The sequence below is a fragment of the Oryza brachyantha genome, chromosome 6 (assembly GCF_000231095.2).
Source record: "Oryza brachyantha chromosome 6, ObraRS2, whole genome shotgun sequence".
NCBI classification, from domain to species: domain Eukaryota; kingdom Viridiplantae; phylum Streptophyta; class Magnoliopsida; order Poales; family Poaceae; genus Oryza; species Oryza brachyantha.
The window spans coordinates 17,375,913-17,403,261 of record NC_023168.2 but is presented as its reverse complement, the minus strand read 5'-3'; the positions used below and the strand labels follow the sequence as shown (position 1 = coordinate 17,403,261).

At 39.1% G+C, this 27,349-nt stretch overlaps 2 protein-coding genes across 5 annotated transcripts; both read left to right on the top strand.

The window, feature by feature from the left end:
- The first annotated feature begins 7,139 nt into the window (after positions 1 to 7,139).
- LOC102702199 (disease resistance protein RGA2-like) lies at positions 7,140 to 18,040 on the top strand. 3 transcript variants are annotated; one of them, XM_015838730.1, is made up of 5 exons: positions 7,140 to 7,375; positions 7,478 to 8,236; positions 13,037 to 16,841; positions 16,985 to 17,060; positions 17,568 to 18,040. In XM_015838730.1, the coding sequence occupies exons 3-4, from the start codon at positions 13,052 to 13,054 to the stop codon at positions 17,014 to 17,016; spliced, it is 3,822 nt and encodes a 1,273-aa protein (XP_015694216.1). In that variant the 5' UTR covers positions 7,140 to 7,375; positions 7,478 to 8,236; positions 13,037 to 13,051; the 3' UTR covers positions 17,017 to 17,060; positions 17,568 to 18,040. The 3 variants fall into 3 exon arrangements, with proteins under 3 accessions (XP_015694216.1, XP_015694215.1, XP_015694217.1); XM_015838729.1 differs by having other exon boundaries at positions 7,468 to 8,236; XM_015838731.2 differs by lacking the exons at positions 7,140 to 7,375; positions 7,478 to 8,236 and having other exon boundaries at positions 12,708 to 16,841.
- Positions 18,041 to 21,422: 3,382 nt separating this feature from the next.
- On the top strand, positions 21,423 to 26,554 carry LOC102701921 (disease resistance protein RGA2-like). 2 transcript variants are annotated; one of them, XM_006656198.3, is made up of 3 exons: positions 21,423 to 21,586; positions 22,218 to 25,715; positions 25,823 to 26,554. In XM_006656198.3, exons 2-3 carry the CDS (start codon positions 22,280 to 22,282, stop codon positions 25,930 to 25,932), a joined length of 3,546 nt encoding a protein of 1,181 aa, XP_006656261.1. In that variant the 5' UTR covers positions 21,423 to 21,586; positions 22,218 to 22,279; the 3' UTR covers positions 25,933 to 26,554. The 2 variants fall into 2 exon arrangements, with proteins under 2 accessions (XP_006656261.1, XP_015694381.1); XM_015838895.1 differs by having other exon boundaries at positions 25,807 to 25,914.
- The last annotated feature ends 795 nt before the right edge of the window (positions 26,555 to 27,349 follow it).

Below are 27,349 nucleotides of genomic sequence, written 5' to 3'. Positions count from 1 at the left end.
TTCTGCTCTCGCTTTATTGGGATTTGCAGACGGGGCGGCTTCCCTTTTAAGGACGAGTAGGAAGGACTTGAGGGTGCCTTTTGCTATTGCACCCTCGGCAACTTTGCAATTTCTCAAAGCAGTATCACCTTCACTTGTTTCTTCGGCCACGTTAAGGCTGCGTTAAGTTCCTAAATTTTTTTTTAAAAAACATCATATCGAATTTTTAGATATTTTATTAAATATACATAAATATTAAAACTAATTATACTGTTACGAGAGAAATCATGAGACGAATCTTTTGAGCTTAATTAGTACATAATTAGTCATAAGTGCTACAGTAATTAACATGTGCTAATGATGGATTAATTAGACTCAAAAGATTCGTCTCGTGGTTTCTAGACAAAATCTAAAATCTATTTTATAATTAGACTGCGCTTAATACTTTAAATACGTGATCGCACGCGTCGAGCTGACCTTCCTCCCAAAATGTTTTGGGAACTGAACGCTACCTAAAACTTCACTGTCTTACTGGTAAAGTCAAAATTTGGTATTGTCGAAATTTTGGCAGAGGTAAGATACATAAACTATATTTAGTTTGATATCTTACCAATTTTTGGCATACTTTTGTGAGTAAATTTTTTTAGAATTATTAAATATTGGTAAGGTTACGACGGTAAAGTTTAATTTAGTTTGTTACTTACCAAAATTTTGTCACCACCAATATTTGGACTAGTTGATTTTGGTAATAAATTCAACAGGTCTTTCAGCTTTGATTGGATGGATATGCCGTAGAAATACTACATTCGTTTGAAAATATATTTGGCACAGAGCCACTGTCTTTTTTTTAGAAAAAATGAATACTGCAAAACGTACTATATTATCAAAGTTTGTTAAAAAAATAAAAGAGTAGATACTTGACTTGTACTTAGATCAAGATGTCACGTAGGCCCATAAACTTACAAAATCATGACCACCCTATGAGGTCCAAAATGCAAACGACACATATCGGTTACGGATACAAACGTCCACAGTGGCGAGAAATATTGTATTTAAGCTCCTCCTCCACGGAATTCATCTAATTCAACCCCACTGCTCTCATAAATTGAGGATCGCTATCCATTTTCATAGCATAACTACAAAGCATTCAACTCATAGGATTAACCTCTTCCAATTAAGCACGGATCCTCTACAATTATGTGTTTTACAAGCTCATGTATTTAGATGACACGATAAGAATAATCGTGTATTTTACTTAAAATAAAAACATAACCATAATGCGTTCGTCCGCTGTAGCCTAACCATATCTGAATTATTTATATGCTCAAAATTAGAATAGTGATAGTCACGAGAGTAGTGAAACTATACCTATATATTATTAACCGCTAAAAAGGCAATGCTAGATGATAGATTACCATGAAAAACCAATTAAATCAACTCTAATCCCAAAATCTGAAATTTGGTTGCTGCTTCATATCGCACTGAATCGCCCATCCATGTTTACGCAAACTCCAAATTCCAGCTCATCATAGTGATTGTATGGTTTCCACAGTCTGAGTTCTCCTTGTTTTGTAAGCTCACCTAAATGTTTAGATAATACTCCGTAGATTTTATTTCGGTCCTTGTTTCAAAAAAGTTACAAAAGATAATATATTTTGAAGATCGTGCATTACAAATCAGACGGATAACAAGAAAATAAATTGAAACACCATCCTAAAAACTGGCGCTATCCGCGATCAACGGAAATCCTGCGAGGTGTATGTAATCCTTGTTCTCAATAAATCTAAAAATAGACTCTCCGTTGGCTATGTTAAACCAAAGAGTAATGGAACTGCAAATCAATCACTCGTCCAAACATAACCACATATCACAAAGAATGGTCTACGGTGACCATCAAGTGACCACCCGGCCCCAAATCGACATAAGATTCCATCAACAACGTTTCTTGTACGAAGATGTTTCTGTCAGATCACCCAAAACCTTTGTTTCCCGTATACTTTTTTCTAAGTCCATGTCATATTGAATATTTAGACATTAATTAAAAGTATTAAATATAGATTATTAATAAAACATACTCTGCACTATTTTGTGGAAGACGAAACTATTAAGCCTAGTTAATCCATAATTAACGAATGTGATGCTTTTGGTTGCAGAAGAAATGACCTCCCATAAATGGATCTGTGTCCGTGGGGGCCTGATTGGTTTCTACCCTCGTGCTAGTGCCAGGCACCAGGCCTACGAACTGGGCATGGTGATTGTTTTGTTTTTTTGGAAAAAACCCAACGATATATTTATAAATAAAAATAGTTTTGTTAATAAAAAAATTATATATGAATTTAATGATCTAAAAGCCAGGCTGAAAAATAAACTTTAGTAAAAAATCAAAATAAACTCCAAATCTAAGAATGAAAATTTAAATTTAGATTGTAAGCATAAATAAAAGCGAAAAGATGGTTAATGTCACTCAGCGAGTTCAGATTGGGCAGCAGGAGAGCATGAGCCAGTAACAGTAAGGTCATGTTTAGTTCCCAAAAACTTCACATCGAATCGTTAAACATGCATTAAATCTACATGAACATTAAAACTAATTACACAGTTATGGAGAAAATTGTGAGACGGATCTTTTGAGCTTAATTAGGACATGATTAGTCATAAGTGCTACAGTAACCAACATATGCTAATGAGGGATTAATTAGGCTCAAAAGATTCATCTCGTGGTTTCCAGACAAAATTTGAAATTTGTTTTTTCATTCGTGTCCGCCCCTTCCGACATCCGGTCAAACATTCGACATGACATTTTTGTCAAAAAATTTTGGCAACTAAACAATGTCTAACTGTGAACCGCAGCAGTTACAACAAGGATTCGCTGCGATCGTCATATGAGCTTAGCAGCTTATGCATCTCATCATTCATATTAAAAATAGATAATATAAAGGAAAAAAATAGACTTCAGCAGATCATATATCCCATCATGCAAAAATATATGACCATCTAAATCTAAATTTGGATGGTCTCTCTCCTCCATTTATGATTTAATATCCAATTACAAGAGAAGATAGCAATATCAACATAAGGATAGGTGGTTATAAAATATTAATAAAATATATATGGTGATGCAAAATGGATGTTCTGTTAGAGCGATGCATCATATGAATAGAAAATGTATTTTAAATGGTCATTCAAATAATAATATAGATGATAAAGTTTGGATAAGTTGTTGGGTTTGCTCTTTATCTTGTACTAACTGTTGAGTCTGGACCCAAGACCAGGCATGAATTACCCAAAACCGTACTTAGCGTCATGCTACGCATTGCAAATTACAAGCAACGTCATAAGCAAATGACATGGTTTTATACTAGGAACCGTGTGTTATACCAGGATCAGCCAATCCTGGTAAGTCACTGTCAAGAAATGGTTAAAGCGGACACATTTGCCTCATCCCCTCCTAAAATTAAACAACTTATTACCAATTAAAGAACAATTAGTAAGTAAATATTACTTACTAAATATTATATACTCTCAGCGATCTAACGGTAAAAATTGATAACTAAACTACGATGAAAAAAAGAACCACAATCAATTTTAAATTTAAGTTTTATAATTTAAATTTTGGTTTATAAATATAAATGAAAAGATGTGGCCCGTTAACTAAGCAGAAACTTCTGCAAATATTTGATGTATTGATGGGAGTATTCCTGGTTAGATAGACTTGCAGAATATTTATTTTTTCCAACTTATGTTTTTCCATAAATGCAGTCTATCTCTTTCCTTATGCTGAAGCATGGAGAATACGGCCTTTGGTTATCCATGAGGGCATGCACAATCGGACAACGTGGCAAGGAGGCACAGCCTACCACGTCGGCATGGTGGTGCCAGTAGGCTATGGACCATGCCCTCACGGGGTTCCTGCACCCTGAAGAGGATACCATATCCCTGTCAGATGAAGCCATGGGTGGAGGAAAAAAAGGCATTGACGGGGAGCTCCAAAGCGATGGCTTCTTTGAGCTAGAGGCAAGGAAGCAGCGGCGGCAACATATCCGTGCTCGGGATAGCGACGGAGGTTGGTCCGCGGGCGGCGACGCTGGATCTGCCCGCGGTGACCGCGGGGCGAAGGTAGTCACGACGGCGGCATAGATCCGCACGCGGTGGAGGCATATCGGCATGCGGCGACCGCGGCGGAGGCGGATCGGCATGCGGCGACCGCGGCGAGGCGGATCGTCATGTGGCGACCGCGGCGGCGAGGGAAAGCGGCGACCGCAGCGTGGAGGAGGAAGCGCTGACGGTGGATCCGTGCTCAACATTCACGGCAGCGAAGGAAGAGGCGACGACGGCGTGCAGGAGTCATCGGCGGATCCAACGTGGCGAGTGGCGTGCATGCCCCCGACGCGCTGCTAGCCCCAGATCCACCGCCGCGGGCAACGCTGGCGCCGCTGAGCTCGGACGCGCTGCCGTCCCCGATGGGCCGCCGCCTCCCAGATCCGTTGTCGGCCGGGCTGCCGCAAGCTCCGCCGTCCGCGCCACTCGCTAGGAGAGAGAGAGAGGAGAGAGCTTCGAAGGGGAGAGGGGGTGGTTGACAGTGAAAGTAAATAAAAAAAATTCATTATGGGGCTCACTGGAATAACCCTGTACTGTGGAGTGTGTGGCTTCATCCTACATGACATCTTCTCTTTATCTGAGAGTGTGGCTTGCATGATGCATGGCCTCAAAGGTTTGGATGGGTTCCTTCGTGTCAGTACTCAGTAGATCCCAGTATTGTCACATTCCATGTTGCTAGATTCTCCATGTCCTGCTCCTGCTCTATTTTTGCATCCATGCTTCTCGGAAAAACAGCCTTTCTTGCCATCACTGCCCATGCCGATTTTTTCTGCTACACAATCAAATCCGGTTATCCACAAATATTATACATATATTTAGTGAAATGGGGGATGTGACACTGGTTATCGAGTGTATTTATAGTTGTGTAAAAGTGTGGTGTTGGGTGCGTAGTGACTCGTGTGCGTGTGCTTGTACCGTGTAACCAGAAAAAAAAACATTCATACCAGGATACCACATAAAGTATTAAAAAAAAACATTACTTCATTTATGTTCATCATTAAGTTGAGTTCGCCGAAGGCTAAAAGCAATAACGGTATCCATCCGGAATATTTGCAAGCCGAATGAACCAGATCGTGAATTCGGCCCACCTTTTGTCGTCAACGAATTCGGCCTAACTGCTCCCCATCAAAGAATTCGGCCCACCGACGTTCGCCGATGAATTCGATCTGGTCAATTCATGCCAACGAATTCGGCCCACAAGTCAATTTAGCCCACCAACTTCCTATTGACGAATTTGATCCGCAAAAAGGCCATAAATGAATTCGGCCCACTAAATTGCCGAAAAAAATTGGGGACACCAAAGGATATGGCACATCAACTGTCTACCAGCGAATTTGGCCCACAAGTGAATCTGGAGTTCCTAATTTCCGTCGACGAATTTGGCCCAAAGGTAAATATGGCCCGCAGAATTCCCGCTGGCAATTTCAGCCCAGCACTGAATTTGGTTCTCCCCAACAAATTTGGCCCACGGATGAATTCAGCCTACCTGTTTCACTCTGACGAGTTTGGCCCATCAATAGTGGGCCAATTTATTCTCGTTGACAATTTGGCCCATATTTCTCGTCAATTAGGCCCAATATCTAATTTGGTCCAGGACCATCCGTCAACGAGTTCGGCCTTGGATGAATTATTCATCCCAGATACTGTCTCCAACAAATTCGGCCTGTACATTTCTCGTCCAAGATATCGGCCCACCAACCGACACGGATGAATAAGGCCTACTCGGCGTACTTGGGGCCCCACAAGAACGAAACAGTTCACCGGCTGTTTTACGTGTGTATTCTTAGAAATTGAAAAACAAAGGCCGATGACTAAACCACTTCAAGAAAAACTAAAATCAATTCTAAATTAAGCTTTACAATTTAAATTTAGGTTTATAAACATAAATATAAGTGAAAAGGGAGGCCCGTCAACATAGCAAAAACTTCCGCAAATATTTGATGGATTGATGGGAGTATTTCTCGTTAGGCTTACCGAATATATATTTTTGCCAACTCCAGTGCAGAGATTTTTCCATAAATGCAGTATAGTTCTACCAGGGTTCACAAAACATCGATTATCGTTATAATCGCACGTATCGTCGATATACTATAACGGTTTTTTCGTTCCCCATAATATTTGGGGAGTTATCAAACTCTAAGATTTAGAAAACAAATAAACCCAAAACGTTGGAGTTGCTCTAATTGAGAAAAAAACATTCGCTTCACAAAAAATAAAAAAATGATTACTTTATTTATCTTCATCATTAAATGGAGGACGTTGAGTTCGTCGAAGGCTCGAAGCAATAACGGCAGCCATGCGGAATATTTGCAAGCTGGAGGCTCATTATCCCCAGCCGAATGAAGCAGATCGTGAATTCGGCCTACCGGAGGCCCGTAATGAATTCAGTCCACTCTTTTGTCGTCAAAGAATTCGGCCCAACCCCATCAAAGAATTTGGCCCACCGACGTCCCCCAATGAATTAGATCTGGTTAATTCATACCAACGAATTCGGCCGACAAGTGAATTTGGCCCACTGACTTTCTATTGACAAATTTGATCCGCAAAAAGGCCACAAATGAATTCGGCCCACTAAATTGCCGAAAAATATTTGGGACACCAAAGGATATGGCCCATCAACTGCCTATCAGCGAAATGGGACAACACGTAAATCTGGAGCACCTAATTTCCGTTGACGAATTTGGCCCAAAAGTAAATATGGCCCGCATAATTCCCTCCGGCAATTTCGGCCCAGCGCTGAATTTGGCCCACTTGATTCTCCCCCAACAAATTTGGCCCACAAATGAGTTTGGCCCATCAATTGGCCACTTTATTCTCGTTGACAATCTGGCCCACATTTTTTGTCAATTAATTAGGCCCAATACCCAATACGGGCAAGGACCATACCACCAACGAGTTTGGGCCTGGATGAATTTGGCGTACCAACTTGTACGAGAGAATTCAGCCCAGATACTGTCTCCATCGAATTCGGCCCGTTTATTTCTCGTCCAAGATTTCGGCCCACCAGACGACACGGATGAATACGGCCTGCTCGGTGTACTTTTGGCCCCACAAGAACAAAACGGTTCACCGGCCGACGCCGCGGCCACCAGCGGCGGGCGAATGGGGGAAAACCTCCGGCGGATTCACCGGGAACCCATGGGATGCCCTCTCCGAGCCGGGATCCGGGGGCCGCTGCACTACTGCCTACGCGCAGCGGGAGCGGGTGCTCCGGTTCTACGGCTTGGCCGGAAGGCGGCGAGGGGAGCAATCGTATCGATCCGTCCCCGCTTCTTTGGCGCCGCCTCCGCCGATTGCGGTGGTAGGGTTTCTAATGCAATCAACCGCTGCGTGCTTTCCCCCATTTTCTACATGTATTTTGAGGCACCGCCCGTATTCTAACCAACCGTATAGGCTTTTTCAGGACCCCGCGAAGCAGCCATTTCCATCGGCATCATGGAGCTGCCTTTGATGACTAGACTGGGGTCTTCACCTGAGGCTGGCGGCTGGTGCGCTGCCGGCCAAACCGCCCATGGATTTCGGTGGCTTTCCGCTTTGTCCCGTCTTTACGCTGTTCAGTTCTGATCACTATGGAATTGGATGCAAAAGTAGTCTATTTATATTGAATTAGAGTGATTACTAGGGAAGTGGATGCAAAAGTAGTCTATTTATATTGAATTAGACTGATCACTAGGGAAGTGCTTGCAAAAGTAGTCTATTTATTGAATTATTGTTTGCACAACAAACCAATTGTTTGCTGAGAGGAGATTAGAACCAGTGCATGATCACTAGACTGGGGTCTTCACCTGAGGCTGGCGGCTGGTGTGCTGCCAGCCAAACCGCCCATGGATTTCAGTATCTTTCCACTTTGTCCTGCCTTTATGTTGTTCAGGGAGTGGATACAAAAGTAGTCTATTTATATTGAATTAGAGTGATCACTAGGGAAGTGGATACAAGGATAGTCAATTTATTTATTTAATTATTGTTCACCCAACAAACTAATCATGTGTTGATAGGAGAAAAGAACAAGTGTATATGATTCTCCACTTAACCTCCACCACTTTCCCACGCTCCGTTCAACTGGAACTCGCTCGGCCATTCTCCTGCTCGGTTCTTTGGCTTGCTTCAGAGTTTCCATGGTTTTTTGTTCTGAGAGGAAAAAGGGAGTTTAGATATTGATCAGGTATGTTCTTGGTTTCTTTCACTTATAGCTTCGACTTCAGAGTTTATAGGCTTTCACAACTTTCAAGGATTTGTTAGGGTAGGAAAACAATTATATTGAATTTACATTGTGGAATTGATCCATGTGTAGCTCCTTTATGCTCTCCATGTTATGGACATTTCTATGGGGTTTTTAGGGCACATGACTTATCTACGATTTCCTTTTGTTGAAATATGCATGGAGTTAATTTTGTAAAATTACACATTTGGTTGAAAGTGTATGTCGAAGGATCGCACCTCAAACAGTTAGGTTGGTAGATCCCTTTTTTGTGTTTAGACTAGGGAGGGGGAGAAGCTGTGGGCTGCAAATGTAGTGTAGGTGTAGAGATGAGGGGAGAAGGAAAATCGTGTGGAATATCCCACGAACACAACGATTTATACAAGTTTGGATCGTGTGGAGGCGTAATACTCTACTCCTATGGTGTTTGTGTTATTTTTGATGTAATACAGGTAAGAGGGAGCTCCAACTAGAGCTTTCCCTTCCTCTGTCTAGCTCTCTAGAGTCTGGTATGTGTTCGTCCCTCCTTTCCTATCCCTTTCTTTTTTAGACATGTCCCTTCTTTTATAATAGGGGCAATTTCGTTCCTAACCTTGTTTCAGGTTCTAATACTGATTTTACCTCTCTTTTTTAGGGTTTTCGTTTTTGCCCTTGCTTTTTTTAATTGAACGAACTGGTTGCCCGTCCTTTGAATGGAAGGACTAACGGTGTTAAATGACATGTTAAAGAACTATTTTACCCTTTCATGAGAATGTCATTTTTATCCTTGTTTTTTTAGTCATTTGTGTTGTTATCTTTTGTTCTAAATCATAGCAATATGCAAAATCAATCACATATAATTTATTCCCCTTGCAGATCCAGTCTGATGACAAAATATACTTTTAGTTCTATGTATGTGAAAGTAAATCCTACTCATTGATTTTTGGAGTTGAATGCATATGAAAAACATAAGCAGAGATTTGATGCATATACAGTAAAGTGTGAAATCCACTGCATCAAATCTATCCACCCCAAACATACCCAAAAGGAAAGTGCCAACGCACAATACAACATATTCTATACATGAGCTCTATACATGAACTGTATTCATCTGGTTGGATTTATTTAAGGCACATGGATTGTACAAAGAAGTAAGTAGCAAAAAAGGGAAAAAAAAAGCTTACTGCTGCTGCGTACACAGCAAAAACAAGTGCAAAAAAGAAAAAACAAGCTTGCTGCTGCTGCGTATACAGCAAAGAACAGGTGCAAAATGGAAAAAAAAACAAGCTTGCTGCTGCTGCTGCGTGTGCAGCACCCCGGCAGAGGACAGCGCGGTAGAGGTCGGCCCGGCTGAGGACAGCACGGGGGAGGTCGGCGCGGTGGAAGACGCGTGGGGGAGGACGGCCTGGCGGACAACGGCGCGCCTGCATGAGTACTGGGTGCGTGCTTGCACGGGTGAGGGCCAGGCCGACGACGCCGACGCCGCGCCCTCTCCCCGCCGCCGTGCCCCCCTCCCCACCTCCGCAAGCCCCATTGCCGCACCCCCCCTCCTCGCCGCCACAAGCCTCGCCGCCGAGGCCCACGAGCCGCCGCTCGATGCCTCGATCCTAGCTCTCAGCTCTATCTTCCCTTCAGTATTTACCACTCCCAGGCCCCAGCTACTTAAATTTATTCAGCTCTCAACAGGATAACATGGTCATTTATTATTTTAAAAATTAAATCTTTTATTTTTTAAACTAAATATATTTGACAACTAACCGTCAACATAACTTCCATCCAAAATAGGGGCAATCGGTTCATTCGGTTAAAAAAAGAGGGGCAAAAACGAAAACTCTAAAAAGAAGGCGTAAAATCAATATTAGACTTGGACGTAAGGGCAAGAACAAAATTGTCCCTATATAATACTAGCAAGGATGCCCGTGCTTCGCTACGGGTAAAAAGAATCATTACATTTTAAAAGACACCACTAAAACATATATGAAATTCAGAATTAATTAATTAATTAAGTTAACCAAATGATAACTATATGTCATGTTTGCAAAATTTAATACACAATCAAGCCCATAAAGAGTATAAGTTAATCATTGCATATCTTTATTATACATGGTTAAATAATAGACATGTAACTGTGAAATTGGTTCATAATTTGTAAAATTATTTTGCATTATAATCTAACAAAGATAAATTGGATGGTAGACCACTTGGGCAAACGAAAGACCCGCATAGTGCACGCGACGTGGGCGACGCGACCTGACCGACTCACTTGGGCGAGGCAGACAGACAAATAAAAATACAATCAATTTTTATAATAGTAGATAGCAAAAATATACGTGTGTTGCATGGGGTCAAGTTAATTTTAGTTGTGCAAATTAAAATAAAATTTTAAATAAATTTTGAAAATAAAGTACGCGTCGAGTTAGGAATAGTAAATTATTGTCAACATACAATTGAATTGATTTGGGAAGCGTACGTTTTATCGAGAAGCTTATATTTGAGAATAGTAAATTCTGTTCAACATCTTAAGCAAATTAAGATAGGTGATATTTCGACTATAAAGGAAGATGGAGGCACACTAAACCCTATTATCAATTTTCAACCAAGTTTTGTATGTCCTACACCCTTTAATTTTTTTATTTAATGCAAATATTCAATTTTAAACTTTGCACGGTGACGGCTACTGAGAACCTTTTAATTTTCATTTTTTTACAAATCTTCTTATTTTCTCTTTTCTCTTTTTCCTTTTCTATCATTTCTTCTTATTTTCTTATTTCTTTTCCATTTTTCTTTTCACTTATCCCCCGTACAAGCCATTTTTCTCGTGCAATTCTAAAACGATGGACTAAAATCTGAATTAGATGTGATATTACGTCCGATTTAAGCAAAACATATGCTTGAAATCTAAATTGGACGTGAATTTTATGTCTGATTCAGGCAAAACATATGCTTGGTTTATTTTAAAAAACATGCAAACCATCGTGTGCAATTTTATTTTCAAAACTTACTTTAATTTATATAATTAAAATTAACTTGACTCGGTTATTTAATTTTAAAAAGTTATAGAGATACGATGCGTGGAGCTTGCAGCTAAAAAGCCAAAAGAAAAGAAAATTTTAAAAAGATAGCGTCGTCCGCTCTGTAGCTGATGGGGTTAAACTCAGGACCTCTTACCTGTAGAGGCAGGCCTTATCCACTGTGCTACGAATTCGTTTGTGAATTGGATTGATTGAGAGAGACATGTATAAGACAAGGTCACGACACGGTCCACCCCGCAACGGATGACGGAAACAATATTCACTTTTATAATAGTTAAGATAAGGGGATACCATAGTGCTATGGATGAGATGGCTACAATAGCCTATTGAATATGAGGAAAATGTCTTCTTGATGGGATTGACGAAATTGGACAGATGTATCCTTTTTCCATGGAGATATCAAGAGGTGTCCCATTAGCTTAAATGCATGGTATGGAGAAAAATGTGTCAGACACTATGTGTATCTGACACGATGTACATACAACATTGACTGCGGTAGGTGCAACATTAAATTTGGCAGGTGGAGCATGTGAGGGGTCCCATAGAACCCTTCAAAAGGACCTTGTTGCTGGGTCCCGGATGCTGCCTCATGCTGGGAGGCGTCGGGCTCAGAGAGCCCAACCTCCTAGGGGGACGTCTCCGCCAGCTTGACCGAAGGGGCCGGCTATCGAGGCGTCGGGCTTAGGTCGCCTGACCCCTCCTTTGGCGGAGGATCCTTCCGTGCCACGAGTGGACGAGCCACTGGTGTGGGGACATTTTAAAACTGTTGCTCCCTTCATCCCATAATATAAGACACAACTATCACTAACACAAATACCAAAAAAGAATTATAACCACCTCCTTATTTAGATTACCTAGGTGCATGTATGCATGCATGTAATGTGGTTGGACGTTTTGATAGTGAAGAATTTAAAATAAATCAAATTTAGAGAAAAGCTAGTTAATGAATGCTTGCATGCACGATATATATTATGAGACTATAGAAAAGAATAGTTATCCCTTATATTATGGGATGGAAGGATTATATTGAAAAACTATAGATTTAACATCAAACTTATTACATATTTAACTTATGTTGTTGCAGAACTATAGATTCAACATTAACTTTATTCAAAGGTATAGAGTTTAAAAAATACATCAGGATAACTATGCTAGCATGAATCTCTACAATCTGTAGTTAAGTGACAAGTTCATTGCTAACTCTGTAGTTTTGCAATACTATGGATTGAATCTGTAATTTTGCAATTCAATGCTAAATGTGTAGTTTTCGACGCTAAATGTCTAGTTCTGCAATATTGTGGCTTAAATCTCTAGTTCTATGATATTTGCCAAAGTATTGTAGCTCTATGAAATTTACTTATATATATGCTGGAACCTTATGTTGTCTTTTGACCAGTAAAACAAATTCTATAAATGATCAGGACCATGTGAACCTGTGTTGTTTCGCATTGTGGATATGATTGCCTTCTGTCTCTTTTCCAAATGGCTCAATAACATATGCAGAATTTTTTTGGTCCCAATAATATTTTTAGTACAATCATATTATAGTATCTTCATTCTGAAGTACGTAAAAGACTAAAATCAAGCTGACACCAGCTTATTGAACACATCAGGCTCCAAGTTTGCCTTTTCTTTTGTTTCTAATAAGCTCCTGAAAATTTCTTGTGTGTTCTTATGTTTTTTTGGTCTATTGACCATGGTTATAACAATTCATGACTTGAAACATTTATGATTTACTTGTGATATTCCACAGAGGATTTTTTTTATCATGGCCGAGGTTTCAGCAACAAGTGGTGTAGGATGGATTATTTCGCCAATCATTCGGAAAATGGTTTCTGCGGTGCGATCGTATATATCAAGCCAGTTCAGCTGGAAGTCTGAGATGATGTCCGATCTCAAGAATCTGGAGGCCACTTTGGTAGATATTCTCATGGTGATTGACAAAGCCGAAAAACAAAGTAGCAACGACATTAGTCAAGTGATGTCATTGCACCAAATGAAAGATGCAATCTGCGAAGCTGATGATTTCTTGGATGAGTTTGATTATATGGTCCAAGAAAAGATTGAACATCTAGGCATGGCTTCTGCTGTTCTTTCTATTGGCAAGCGTTTAGTTAGAATTGAAAAGCTCAGATCAAAATTGCAAGAAGTTTTAAAAACATTGGGCAGAGTTAGATCTTCTTCAGGTATGTTTGCTCAAGTTATGGCAGGGGAGTCCTCTAGCTTCAGTCATTCTCCTGACTGTGTCTCAACAAGAGCCACAGGACCTATTTTGCACGAAGATACAATTTTTGGACGAACAAAGGAGATTGATGAACTAACCAGTCTGTTGGTGAGGGAATGTGATGAACATTCATGTTATGATGGACAAACATTTAATACAGTGGTGCACTCTATTGTTGGTGTTGGGGGCATCGGCAAGACTACACTAGCTCAAGCCATTTATAATGATGAGAGAATAACAGAGACTTTTGATCTGAAGATATGGGTTTGTGTCTCTAATAATTTTGACAAAACTAGAATAATTAAGGAGATCATAGCATGTATAGATGGTGGAGAAAATATTGAATTCACCAATTTCAATTTCAGCATGCTGCAACAAAAGCTTCGACGTAGCCTGGATTTAAAAAGGTTCCTTTTGGTGCTGGATGATGTGTGGTTCGATGAGAGATTTGGAGAATATAGGAATAGTGAAATGTGGAAGGAGTTGATAGCTCCCATAAAAAAAATAAATATAAGTCCCAGGGCTCTATACACAAAGAGGACAGGAAGCAAGATACTACTGACAACCCGGGCAGAACTGGTAGCAAAAATGCTAGACTCAAGAACCCTATTCTTTTTACAGGGACTTGGAAAGGATGATAGCAGGATGCTCTTCAGGAAATGTGCATTTGGAAACATGAATCCTGCAGATTATCCAGAGTTGAAAACAATTGAGGACCAAATTGTTGAAAACCTTAAAGGCTCGGCTCTAGCTCTTAAGGTAATAGGAGGTCATCTAAGTGGAAAATACAATACTCTTGATTGGAACAGAGTTCTTCAAGAAGGTGTACTCAATCCAAATGACATTATGACAATCTTACGGTCAAGCTATGAAAGTTTGCCAAAATACCTCCAGCAGTGCTTTGCATACTGCAGTTTATTCCCCAAAGGTTATTGCATTGATCCAAAAAGGCTGATCCATATGTGGACAGCTCAGGGGTTTGTTCGCCAAGATGAAAACAACACCAATACTACTCTGGAGGATATTGGTAGAGGATATTTCAATGGTCTGCTTGATAGATCATTCTTCCAAATGCTCCGACGTGGGGACCAAGTGCACTATATTATGCATGATCTAATGAGTGATCTGGCACTTCATGTTTCTGGGAGTGAATGCCATAGGGTTGAACACGGTAGTCAGTTTGAGTTACCCCATTATATTAGGCATTTGTCTGTTTCTGTGGAACACTTGGAAAATTTTGTGAATTGTGATCGTTTGAGAAGATTACGCTCACTAATAGTTCTTAACAAGTCTTGGTTTTGCTTCAATTTCAATTTGACTCATGGTATACTTTGCAAGCTGAAGGGGGTGCGGGTGCTGGATCTAAGTGGCTGTTGCATGAAACGCTTACCTAATGCTGTGAGCAATCTCATTCACCTGCGTTTCCTAGCTATACAGCGCACATGTTACACACTACCTAAATCAATCTCTCGACTTCGGCATCTACGGGCCTTGTTTGTGCAGTATCATTCATGTTATTCATCTCAAAAGTTTTGCTCTCAGCAATGTTCCTCACGCAATTTTTTCAATCTTAGACGGGGGCAAAGGAACACATCTGGACGTTATTTCAGTCTCCCTGAAAGTATTAACAAACTCAGCAACTTGGTTCATGTTGATATAGAGAGGTCATATGCTCTGATGCTAACAGGCAAGCATCAACTTCCATGTGTTGAGGGTTCAGGAGAATTCCATGTTGGCAAGAAGGGGCAAAGTATAGTTGGGCTGGAAGATCTCAATGCACTACGTGGAGAGCTTGCAATTAGATTGCTGGAGAATGTGAAAACAGGAGAGGAGGCTGCAAAGGCCCATCTTGACCTAAAGAAGCACATAACAAAGCTGGAGCTGGAATGGGGATTGGTTGAAAATGATGGTGACACTAGCAATGACTCTAATTTCGATGTGCTTAATGTCCTAAAGCCACACCCTAATCTTGTTGATATTACTATAAGTGGATACCCAGGTGCTAGATCTCCCACTTGGCTAAATTCTAGTTGGCTGAGCAGTTTACAACTGATTTGCCTACGTGATTGTAAAAGATGGGAGGTACTGCCACCTTTAGGGGATCTACCATCGCTGAAAACTCTTGAAGTTCGGAGAATGAAAGAGTTAAAAGTTCTTGGTCAGGAGTTCTTTGGCCTAAAAGGATTCCCATCATTGGAGAGGCTTCTACTGGAACGCTTGCCCAAAGTAGAATGGAGTCTAGTAGAGAATTACCAGTTGTTTCCTGCCCTCATACATCTCTCAATTGCTGGATGCCCAAGGTTAAGACAATACCCCACCTATCTGCGTACCCTCAGACATATTGCTATACTTGATGAGGAACAAATCCACTTCAAGGTTTTTATGGACAACTTTGAACTCACAAGATCATTTTGCTGCATGTTATCAAGCTTCTTCCATGTCTTGCATGCTCATCACCTAGAGTTTGTGGAAAATATGAAGATCTACGTAGATCATTTTGTACACATTCCTAAGGCAGCTTTCAATAATATGAAATCACTCAAAGAGCTCACAGTACATGGCTTAGGACCATCTTGGGAGAATACATACCCCATAATTAGCACTCTGTGGGATGAAAGTGGGGCTACTGCGCTTCCTACATCACTTCAATATCTTGAGCTATTGAAGTGTCACATGCGGGCCAGTTCTTTATCCAAGTTTCTGAGCAACCTCATATGCCTTGATACATTATACCTAGGACCTTGTGAAACAGTTGGAATGCCGTGTCAATTACCACTAAGTGTGCACCAGTTGAGGACGCTTAGGCGGTTACATATATTTGGCTGTGGCTGGCTAATTTCACTTGAAGGATCTGAAGCACTGGTCTCCCTCAAAGAGTTCTTTTTGACCAATTGTGATAATTTGGAGTCTGTACCAGACATGGAGAACATGCCATCCCTCCAAACTTTACGTCTACGGAGTTGCCCCCAAGTGACGCGACTATGCCAGTCTGGTTGCCACACAGCATTGCAGGAATTGAGAATTGAATCCTGTGATGGGCTAGCATCACTAGAAGATTTGCATGACCTTGTTTCCCTTAGAAAGATGAAAGTTGCAGAATGCTCAGCTCTCATAGCACTGCCTGATATGGACACCTTTTATTCTCTAAAGATTCTGGTCATTCATCGATGCACTCAACTTAGGGTACTGCCGAGGAATGGTCTTCCTGTATCACTGGAAGTCTTCTTCCTGATAGAAGGCCATCCATTATTAGAAAAACAGTTTGAGCAGAAACATGGTCCTGACTATAACAAGGTTGCAGCCCTTTCAGGATGCATGTGTCGTAAAAAGGAACGTAAGTTTACTTTGTATTCACTATTTTAAATTTAATGTTGGAAAATGGAAATATCTTGTTCATTTATTGTGAAATATGAAAATTCTTGTTGATACAGACATAGATTTTAACTGTAGTCTGGTGCCATAACCTGCTTCTTGCAGTTGAAGTATGGGAGTACTGGAGTAAATTCTGAATTGGCAACCAAGCGGAACTTTTACTTTAGGATATCAAAGTTTGGTAAGAAACATTACACTTTTGTTTTGCTCAAATTGCAGATTGTAATGTCTTGCAATTCAAATTACAACTAGTAGACGAGCAAATACACACTCTAACATATGTAAACAATCGTATGACCACACATTAGGACAGTTTCAAGAAGCACCTGAAAGCACCATTCAGTCTTTAGCTGGAGGCTAAATAAGGATATCAAGAGTCTTTCTGTTCACTATTCTGGATTAATTAATGTACTAAGAGCAGTTTCTCTTCTCAGTAATTTGAGGTGCAATAGCTGATTGTTATGGTGATAGGCTTGACCCTATTGTTTCTATCTGTTTCATCATTCTTTTAGAATGCACTGTAATCTTAAGGGGCATTTGGGCAATTTCTGAGCTGGCAACCGAGCTAAACTATTAGTATAGAATAGTTCCAAGTTCGTCCAAGTGACATAACACACCCACATACACCAATGCACCATTTGAAAATGCAAGTTTGTAGTGATTGTTTATGGTTTCCTGATGTATGCAGATGGCTTCTTGGCGTTTTTGTTGACTCGAGTGGAGATCAAAGAATTTTTGAAGATCAGTGTGGTCAAAGAATTTGAAGATCACAATAGGTTGCACTGGCTTGAGGAGCGATCTAGTTCTCCAGATAAACTTGGGTGTCAAAGGGGTAAATGGCCGGCGTCCCTGCGTTTATGCTGCTGTTCCTGCGGAAAAGTTCCAACTGCATGCTAAGGTTTCGTTTTCCATGTGGCATGTTACTGAAAAGATGCACCTTTTGGTTTCTGAAATATGCAAAAATTTGCCTATGATTCAATTGGCAAAATGCAACAATGATCTCAGTAACATGTCTATCATGCTGGTCCACATGTATAGTTGATGTGCACATATATTACAGATCGCAGCTGTCTAAACAACTGCTCATGCTCTCGACTTTAATTAATAATTAATATTTTCTCGTCTAATCATACATGAGCAGAAGTGCTATGTTTATGTGCCAGAGATGCAACACGTTAATTTTTTTGTCTCTGTCTGAGACGTTGTCGCAATACAGCTGATTCAATGATTATGTTATGGTCTTATAGAGGCTTGAATATTTTTTTTGATACTGAATTCGAAATTGCTTTAAGTTTTAAATTTGAAAACCCACTTGAATTTGACAGATAAGATTAGGGATGGGCAGAAAAAACCGAAACCGAAAAATCAAACTAACTGGAACCAAAAACCAATTTTTTTTGTTCACTAGGTTGTCGCCAGTTGGGACTAACCAAAATAATTTTGGTTAATTCTGTTATAGTTATCGGTTAACCAAAATAACCGAACTAATATAAATAACCGTATATCAAAGCATAGTACCCGTAAAACCCGTCAAATCATACAATTATGATGCTATGGTTAAAGATATATTTGTAACTTAGTGTCATCTTCGGTTGTTGGACTATGAAAAAAGGCATAGAAGTAGGGAGGTGTTGTCATTTCTTATTGCAGCCTTAATATATCAAATTTCGGTCATGACTGAAACTGAATTGCTTAGTTCTGACTTTCCTAAACTAATTTCGATATTGATTTTCTGATAAAATTAATTTCCCCTGTAATAGATCTAAACAAATACCCACCCTAAGAGACGGACCTTGCTTAAAAAACTCACGACTTCATTGCACTAAAAGATTTGTTATTGTTACTATCTCCATTCCATAATAACTTTATTTTTCGATTTCTACGTCTAATGTTTTATCATTTGTCTTATTTAAAAAAATTATACAAAAACTTAAAAAATTTTGTCACGTATAAAGTACTATTCATGTTTTATCATTTAGTAACAATTTAGTAACAATAGGAATATTAACCGCAAAATTTTTAAATTAGACGAAGAGTCAAACATTGTATCAAAAACTGAAAAATAAACTTATTTAAGGATGGATGAAGTATTTGTTTTGAGCAAAACACGCTAGTGGTACTTAAACTTATGAGTTATGTTATCAAACTTCTAAAAATACATGCATGTCTCTAAATTTGTTGAAGTAGAGTATGTAAATTAGGACTGAGCTGTCCTCTAACAATCTTTTATCCGAAGCATGGCTTAGGACATGCTCAAAGGTAAAGCCTATTATTGACTCTTAACTAACCCATATTAATAACAAGAGCCTATTTTATAATGATACGTACAAAGGCAGAGCCAGATATGTTTTCTTCATTAATGCAATAAAATATTTTTTTATTATACTAGTTTCTTTTTTATCCACTATCATGTTTCCTTTAATAAATGCTACGAGTCGACTCTAAGCCGTTGACAACACCTTTTCTCTCTCCTTTCCTCTCTTTCCTCCATGTTATCCAATTTGCTTATATGGCGATTGAGAGAGTCAGTTAATAAGCGCATTTGTACGTGCCCTAATCGATATAATCGATCAAAGCAAAGTTTCTTACTTTTGGGTGATAAATTCCCTACTTAACTCGGTGCATAGAGTATTGCTTTCATACGGAAGTCATTGGTTCAACCTAATAATAGATAGGTAGGTAAAAAATTACAGATATTATTGTGCTTACTTCCCTTCGCTATGTAATAAAATGGCGAGGATTTCCTTTTCCATCACTAAGAAAATCTGTAGTTCCAAGCAATGAGCTTGAGTAAGAGACTATAATGATATCGGAGCGAGGGAGAGAGGTGTAAGACATCAGCCACATCAACACCTTGGAAGTTGTTAAAAAAAAACACCATGTAGTTTTACATAGGGACGCAGTTTAGGCCTACATGACATCCTAGGTTTATGGATCTACTCCCTTCAATTGTCACAATCATGCTATATTGCCATGGGAACAAGACTTGCAGTGTATCAATGCCAATTTCCCTTAAGCTAGGCAAGACTTTCTCGTATTCATAGATTCATAGATTGTTCAGAAGAGATTAAAGTTTTCCAAATATACTTTACACCCTTATCTTTTCATCTATGTTTATACTTATAAGCTAAAAATTTAAGTTTTCAACCTTAAATTTGGAGTTTTTTTTGGAGTTTTTTTTATCATAGTATATTTTTCAGATCGCTAAGACATGTATATAAAAGTTTTTATCACAAATATTTCTGTTTGTAAATATGTTATTGCGCTTATTCGTGGAATAAGCGAAAATATGAGCACCTTAGTGTCTATTAATAAATACGAGATGAATGAACGTGGTAGAGCAGATGGAGATAACATAGAAGGAAATTGACGGAAAACGATTGACTTGAGAAGGAGTATTTATATTTAGAACAAATTTACAGTCCGTGAATAGGTACCGAGATATATATTTTAGTGGTAACTTCTCAATTACCATAAAATTACTCTTATATTTATTTTATTGTGGATACTGTGAAAAAAAGTTTGAGTCATAGATATGGCCATATGGGTATGGCTAAAGTGCACGCGGCATAGTAGCACCTAATCACCATCATTAGCGCTCATCATTAATTAATTCATAACTAATAATTTTAACTATAAAATAATAAATAATTTGAGCTGAAAGTTCCAAATTTAGGGTCAAAAAATCTCAATCTAATCAAAAGTTTGAATTAAAAGTTTCAAAAATAAAGTTGAAACTTTCCTGAATTATTGATAGAAAATCTACCCTAGTTGTTCAAAACTTGAATTAAAAGTTTTTGAAATTGGAGTTTAAAGTTTCAAATTTGATTTTAGAGTTTTAAAGTTTGGAGCTGAAAATTTCAAAATGGAGCTGGAAATCTTGAACCGCATCCTTTCCTCATGCATGCATGGGGCCCACCCCTTCGCATAATTGACGTGAGCGCTTATGGCGTGTACACCATTAACATCATGAGTCATCAAATATTTGGATGGAATAGATACCTACTTTTTTATAAGAATATGCAATGTAGGGTGGTACTCTCTTCGTTTTTTAACGCTCAATCGCTAATAGCTTTTGTATCTACGTTTTACTATTTATATTACAATATTTAGAAATTTTTAAATGCTTAAAAACACCTTTTGTAATAAAACAAATTATAAAATTATTTTTTAAATATAACAAACAGAATGAACGATTTCAAATAAAAAACATACGTGGTATTGTTTATTTTTTAATATTGTAAACAAAAATAATTTATAAATAAATTTTTATATTCAACTACAGATAAAAACCTTCAAATCAACTCTAAATTTAAATTGAGAACTTTCTTATTATTCTTGGAAAATATCTCAAGCTTCCATACTTTTTAGTGTAAATAGTGCAGTACCTTGAAGTATATTGTATCTTGAGCACCAAAAATTTATAGATATCTTGAGATACTTTTTAAGTATGGTAAAAAACCCTTAAATTTAAGATAGAAAATTTAAATTTATATTTTTTGCTTAAGCATAAGGGAGACGGGGCTGAAAAGTCGAGGTCTTCGTTTCAAAAGAAGAAATATAAAGGAAGTCGAGGTCTTCTGAGTTCTGTGCATCCCCTTTTGGATCCTAAATTTCTAATCTATTAATCCTCCGTGCTCCGGTCTGGTTACGCGTCAAATCTGGCTTGATCAACGAGGAGATTGGAGCTGTGATCCTCCCAGTCAGGTATGTATTTGGTTTGCCCTGTGACCTAGTTTTATTATTTATCCTAGAACTCGTCGCGGTTCTGCGGAATCGCGCTCATCGTGGCGCAGGATTCGGTCCTTTTATTATACATACCCTTTGTTCATTTTTGCGAGGAAAGGATGATACTTTATAGTTGAATCCACAAAGTTTTTTTTTTGACAACTTTAGTTTATTTTGGGGGCAACATGGAGAGATACTTCAGCTGATGCTTTATTTGGATTTTGGAAATGGAGATACAAGTTTGGATTTTTTTTTTCGAATGGGGATGCTTCAGTTGATGCTCATATTAGGAATGGAGATGCCAGTTTGGAGGCCCAATCGTTTTGAATACGTACATGACGAATTGTCGAGAGGCCCCTTTTCGGAATATTTCAGGAAACTGATGTTTCTTCCCTGTTTGGGTATCTGTCCTAGCCTTAAAAACCGAGATAAATTACAGCCAGTACTCCTCCTAGAGGCCTAATGACTTGATAAAACAAAACAGAAGAACAGAGTATAATGGGAAAATTATGTACTTATTACAGTTGTAGTATATCTGACAGTAATCTTACATGCATTTGAGTAATGTGAATGTTATTTCTGAATAAATGATCTTACCAATACATGATAGGTACATCAGTTGAAAGCAGTAGGGAGAAACTGAAGAAGAGCCAAGACAGCCTATAGAGCAACATGGCCACTATACCACTAGGCACTGGCGTTGGATGGGTTGTTTCTCCAGTCATCAAGCTTATGTTTGAGAAGGTCCAATCGTATATATCAACCCAGTACAAGTGGCAGTCCAATTTGGAGGATGACCTTAAAAAGCTTGAGACCATTTTGACTGAAATCCTTTTGGTAGTAGGCACTGCAGAAAGGCAGAGCACACTTGATTTCAATCAGCAAGCTTTACTCTGCCAGCTGAAGGATGCCGTCTACGACGCTGAGGACATCTTGGATGAATTTGACTACGTGCTTCTGAAAGCAAATGCTGAAAAGGGAAAGCTAAGAAGCTTCAGCTCCAGTTCTATTTCCATTGCGAAGCGTTTGGTTTGCCATGACAAGTTCAGGTCCAAGTTGGGAAATGTGCTTAAAAGCTTGAGTAGAGTAAAAGAATGTGCTGAAATGCTTGTCAGAGTGATGGGAGTACAAAACTCTAGCTTACGCATGCTACCTGAGCCACCTCAATGGCGCATCACCAGTTCGTTTTCACTTGATGAGTTTGTGGTTGGTCGTCAAAAGGAGCAGGATGAATTAGTAAATCAATTGTTGGAACAAGTTGATAGACCTCAGCCAAGAAGCAAAAGAGAAAGATCAGCATCGCCAGAGGTAATTACTATAGTTGGCAGTGGTGGAATTGGAAAAACTACTTTAGCTCAACTTATTTACAATGATAAAAGAATAGAGGATAATTTTGATATGAGGACATGGATATGTGTCTCACATGTCTTTGATAAGGTCAGGATCACCAAAGAAATCCTAACATCTATTGACAAGAGGATTGACCTAACGAACTTTAATTTTAGCATGCTGCAAGAAGAGCTCAAGAAAAAGGTAACAACGAAGAAGTTTCTGCTTGTGTTGGATGATGTTTGGTATGATGAAAAAGTTGGGGGGGCCATAAACGCTGATAGGTGGAGAGAATTATTTGCTCCTTTATGGCATGGGGTGAAAGTAATCAAGATTTTAGTTACAACAAGAATGGATATTGTTGCAAATACATTAGGCTGTGTCACTTCATTCTCTTTAAGCGGTCTAGGGGGTGAAGATAGCTGGGAGCTTTTCAGAAGGTGTGCATTCAACACTAGAGATCCAAATGAACATCTGGAACTGAAGTCTATAGGTGGACGAATTGTGCAAAGATTGAATGGCTCAGCATTAGCTATAAAAACTGTCGGTGGGCATCTTAGTTCAAACTTCAACAATAAAGAATGGAACCAAGTTCTAAAAAGTGATCTATCAAATGAGAAAGATATTATGACAATTTTACGTCTAAGCTACGAATGCTTGCCGGAGCACCTTCAGCAATGCTTTTCGTTCTGTGGATTGTTCCCAAAAGGTTATTATTTTGAGCCTGACATGTTGGTGAACATGTGGATAGCTCATGAATTTATTCGGGATCATCGACACACTTATAGAAGTTTGAGTAGCACAGGAAAAAGTTATTTTGATGAGCTGTTATCAAGATCATTTTTCCAGGCACTTTTGTATGGAGGTACAGTACATTATGTTATGCATGACCTCATGAATGATCTTGCTGTCCATGTATCCAATGGCGAGAGCTATAGAGTAGAAGCTGACGAACCTGAAGATATTTTGCCAGAAGTTCGACATCTGTCTATACCGGCAGAAAGAATTGACCTTCTTCGTGTCTGTAAGCTGCAAAGGTTACGCACACTAATAATTTGGAATAAAGACAGTCCTTTTTGCTCAGGAATTTGTTTGGAAGCAGATGTTTTCAAGGAGTGCAAGAGCATGAGATTATTGGACTTGAGTGGTTGCTGCTTAAAAAGTTCACTTGACTTTATAAATCATATGATACATCTTAGGTGCTTAACACTTCGAAACACCAACCAGCCACTACCTGATTCTCTCTGCGGTCTTCACCATTTACAAATGTTGTCTGTACAGCCACATTCATGTTTTACAAATACAAGACTTGTTATCTTCCCCAAAAACCTGGATAAAATGAGCAGCATTTTGCATATAGATATTCATAGGGACCTCCTTGTTGATTTAGCTTCTGTGGGGCATATGCCATATCTTCGGGCTGGTGGAGAATTTTGTGTTGAAAAAACAAAAGTGCAGGGATTAGAGGTGCTAAAGGACATGGATGAACTTCAGGAATTTCTTATAATCAAGTCTCTTGAGAATGTGAGTAACAAGAATGAGGCAACTAATGCTCAGCTTGTTAACAAGAGTCAAATATCTAGATTGAAGCTGCAATGGGGTCCTAATATCGATAGCAAGTCAGATGAGGAGTCTGATGTGCTTAATGCTTTAAGACCTCATCCTGGCCTTGAGGAATTGACTCTTGGTGGATACCCAGGTTGCAAATCTCCGTCTTGGCTGGATTCCAAGTGGCTGTCTAGATTGAAACACATTAACATTTATGATTGCACATGTTGGAAGTTGCTTCCACCTTTAGGTGATCTACCATGTCTCAGGGAACTTCATATTGATACAATGAACGCATTAGAGTGTATAGGCACATCTTTCTATGGAGATGCTGGCTTTCCCTCCCTGATAACACTAGGATTGACAGAATTGCCAGAGCTGGAAGATTGGTCTTCTGTCGATTATGCTTTTCCTGTTCTTCATGATGTATTCATCAGCAGGTGCCCAAAACTGAATGAACTGCCAGCAGTCTTCCCTCCACCTGTAAAAATGAAAGTTCTCTCATCCACAATCGTTTGCACGCAGCATACTGATCATCACCTGGACACATGCATCAGTCAAAACGTTAGTTTAACCAGCCTTGTGGGTATTTTTCATCTTTGTCACTTGGATTCTGAGGATATTGCAGACATCAGCTTTGACAGAGCAGACATGTTGAACGATGGGCTTAGAGATTTAAGCCCCATTCTTCCATCCCATGGAGGACCGTTTATCGACTGGTGCTCTGATTTTCACTGTACATTTGTGAGGTTAAATGAAATGGAAATGGTAAGTTGCCCCAATGTAACATCATTGGTGGACTTTGGGTTATTTCCTGCTCTCCGGAACTTGATCATAATGGATTGCCCAAATTTGAAGGAATTGCCAGAGAATGGCAACCTAACAGCATTGTCAAAGGTTCTTATAGAGGACTGCAACAAACTTGTATCACTTGGGAGCCTAAAAAACCTTTCTTTCCTCACCAAACTGGAGATCAGAAATTGCCTGAAGTTAGTGGCTCTGCCTGAGATGGTTAACTTCTTCTCCCTCAGAGTCGTGATCATACATAACTGCCCTGAACTTGTTTCCTTACCGGAAGATGGTCTTCCTCTGACCCTTAACTTTTTGTATTTGAGCGGATGTCATCCATTGCTAGAGGAGCAGTTTGAATGGAATCATGGTGTTGAGTGGGACAAGTATGCCCTGTTGCCGTCATGTTTGTATGTTGATAAATCGATAGAATATAGTCAAGGTAATTCATAGCAGTTTGAATTTTTACAAGGGTAGGTCTAGCAATTTTTTTTGTTGCAAAAATATTACCACAACTGACTGATTTGTGTTAGTGCCAACCTATTGCAGATATAGCTGAGGAAATAATTCTTGAGAATGATATAATCGAGCTGTCAATTCAGACCAGTGTACTGCATCCAACTGATTCTGCAGCAAGCTCTTCCCGTTTACTTCAGTGAACTGTCTGGGCTATCTATCTATTGTGGCATAGATCGAGATGGAAAAGACCGAGCATTCCGTGCATTGAAGCTCTAGGTCTGCCCGGTGATTACTCATGGCATGTTGTTGCACCTACCTGTCACTGTGCTGACCCAGCAAAAAAAATCCACCTATGTGTTTCATTTTAATCAAGCCAACTTATTATGAGGCTTGTGCATTTTCGCAATCTAAACCTATTGTTTATGCATTACAGAGCATTCACCGTCCCTTGCCTGCATTTTATACTTTTGCCCCAAGATGTAATATGCTGAACTGCTAGATTGTGTTCATGAATTGATTTCTGAACATGCTTGCCACGTCATTCACTTATTCGGTCATTTACAGAAGTTACTAGTTCTGTCTGTGTATGTGTAGCTGTACTACTGTAGCATGTACATTTTTCTGCCATGTTACTTTCGATAGGAGGATCTTCAAGAAGGTGCGAGTTCGTGCGGTCAAAAATGGTGTACAGGCTGATCTCGTGATTCCTGTGTAAGTTCATACTATGCAAATACTCGTCTTCAGTGTCGATGTCTGCTTTTTGTTTCCTGGCCAATTTTCAGAGAGAACAGAGCGGCTATCTACTCGTTAAAACAATTCTCAATTCTTCTTGCTGAATCATTCCACGAAGCAAAAGGTGATGTAGCTTTTGATCATTGTCTTGCACTGTTGTTGCTTATTTCTTCGGGTTTTATTCATTTTTCTTGTTCCTTCACAATATGATATCATGATAGTATTATTTTAATGCTCATTTGACTGATTAACTCTTTCTGACAATAGAAGGGAAAGATTTACCTTTTCTGATCTGGTCTTTCAAAATGCCATGTTTTCTAAAGATTTTTGTGCGATGGATTGAAGCTCTTTGTGGCTGTCCAAATTGATCACAAGATTAATTCATGTTTATCTAGTGCTCCCATGTACTATATCACTGTATGGGGTTCTATAATTTGCCAGAGTTTTATAAGAAAATGGATCTGTCAGTGGGAGATTCTATTGGTAAGGCCTGGGTGGTAAGTACTCCTTCCATATTTTTTGTACGACACCGTTGACTTTTAGGTCCACGTTTGACTTTTCGTCTTATTCAAAAAAATTATATAATTATTAATTATTTTGTTATAATATGATTTATTATTATATGAACTTTAAGTATACTTTATAATTTTGCATATTTAGATATAAATTCTGAATAAGGAGAACGGTGAAACGTGATTCAAAAGTCAACGGAGTCATATAAAAAAAATGGAGTGAGTACATGATAAAATGGGCTCTTTTTTTTAATCATGATAAAATAGGCTCTTTGAATAGGCCGAAAGATTTAGGTGATTTGGGTTTTCGAAACACTGGTTTATGAATGCTTGCATTATGTGTAAATGAATAATGAAGCTAGAGAATGTGGTG

Coding starts and splice junctions, on each gene's coding strand:
- LOC102701921 (XM_006656198.3), top strand. CDS start 22,280: ATGGCCACTATACCACTAGGCACTGGCGTTGGATGGGTTGTTTCTCCA. Junction 25,716..25,822: donor ATCGATAGAATATAGTCAAG/GTAATTCATAGC, acceptor AACCTATTGCAG/ATATAGCTGAGGAAATAATT.
- LOC102702199 (XM_015838730.1), top strand. CDS start 13,052: ATGGCCGAGGTTTCAGCAACAAGTGGTGTAGGATGGATTATTTCGCCA. Junction 16,842..16,984: donor CATGTGTCGTAAAAAGGAAC/GTAAGTTTACTT, acceptor TGCTTCTTGCAG/TTGAAGTATGGGAGTACTGG.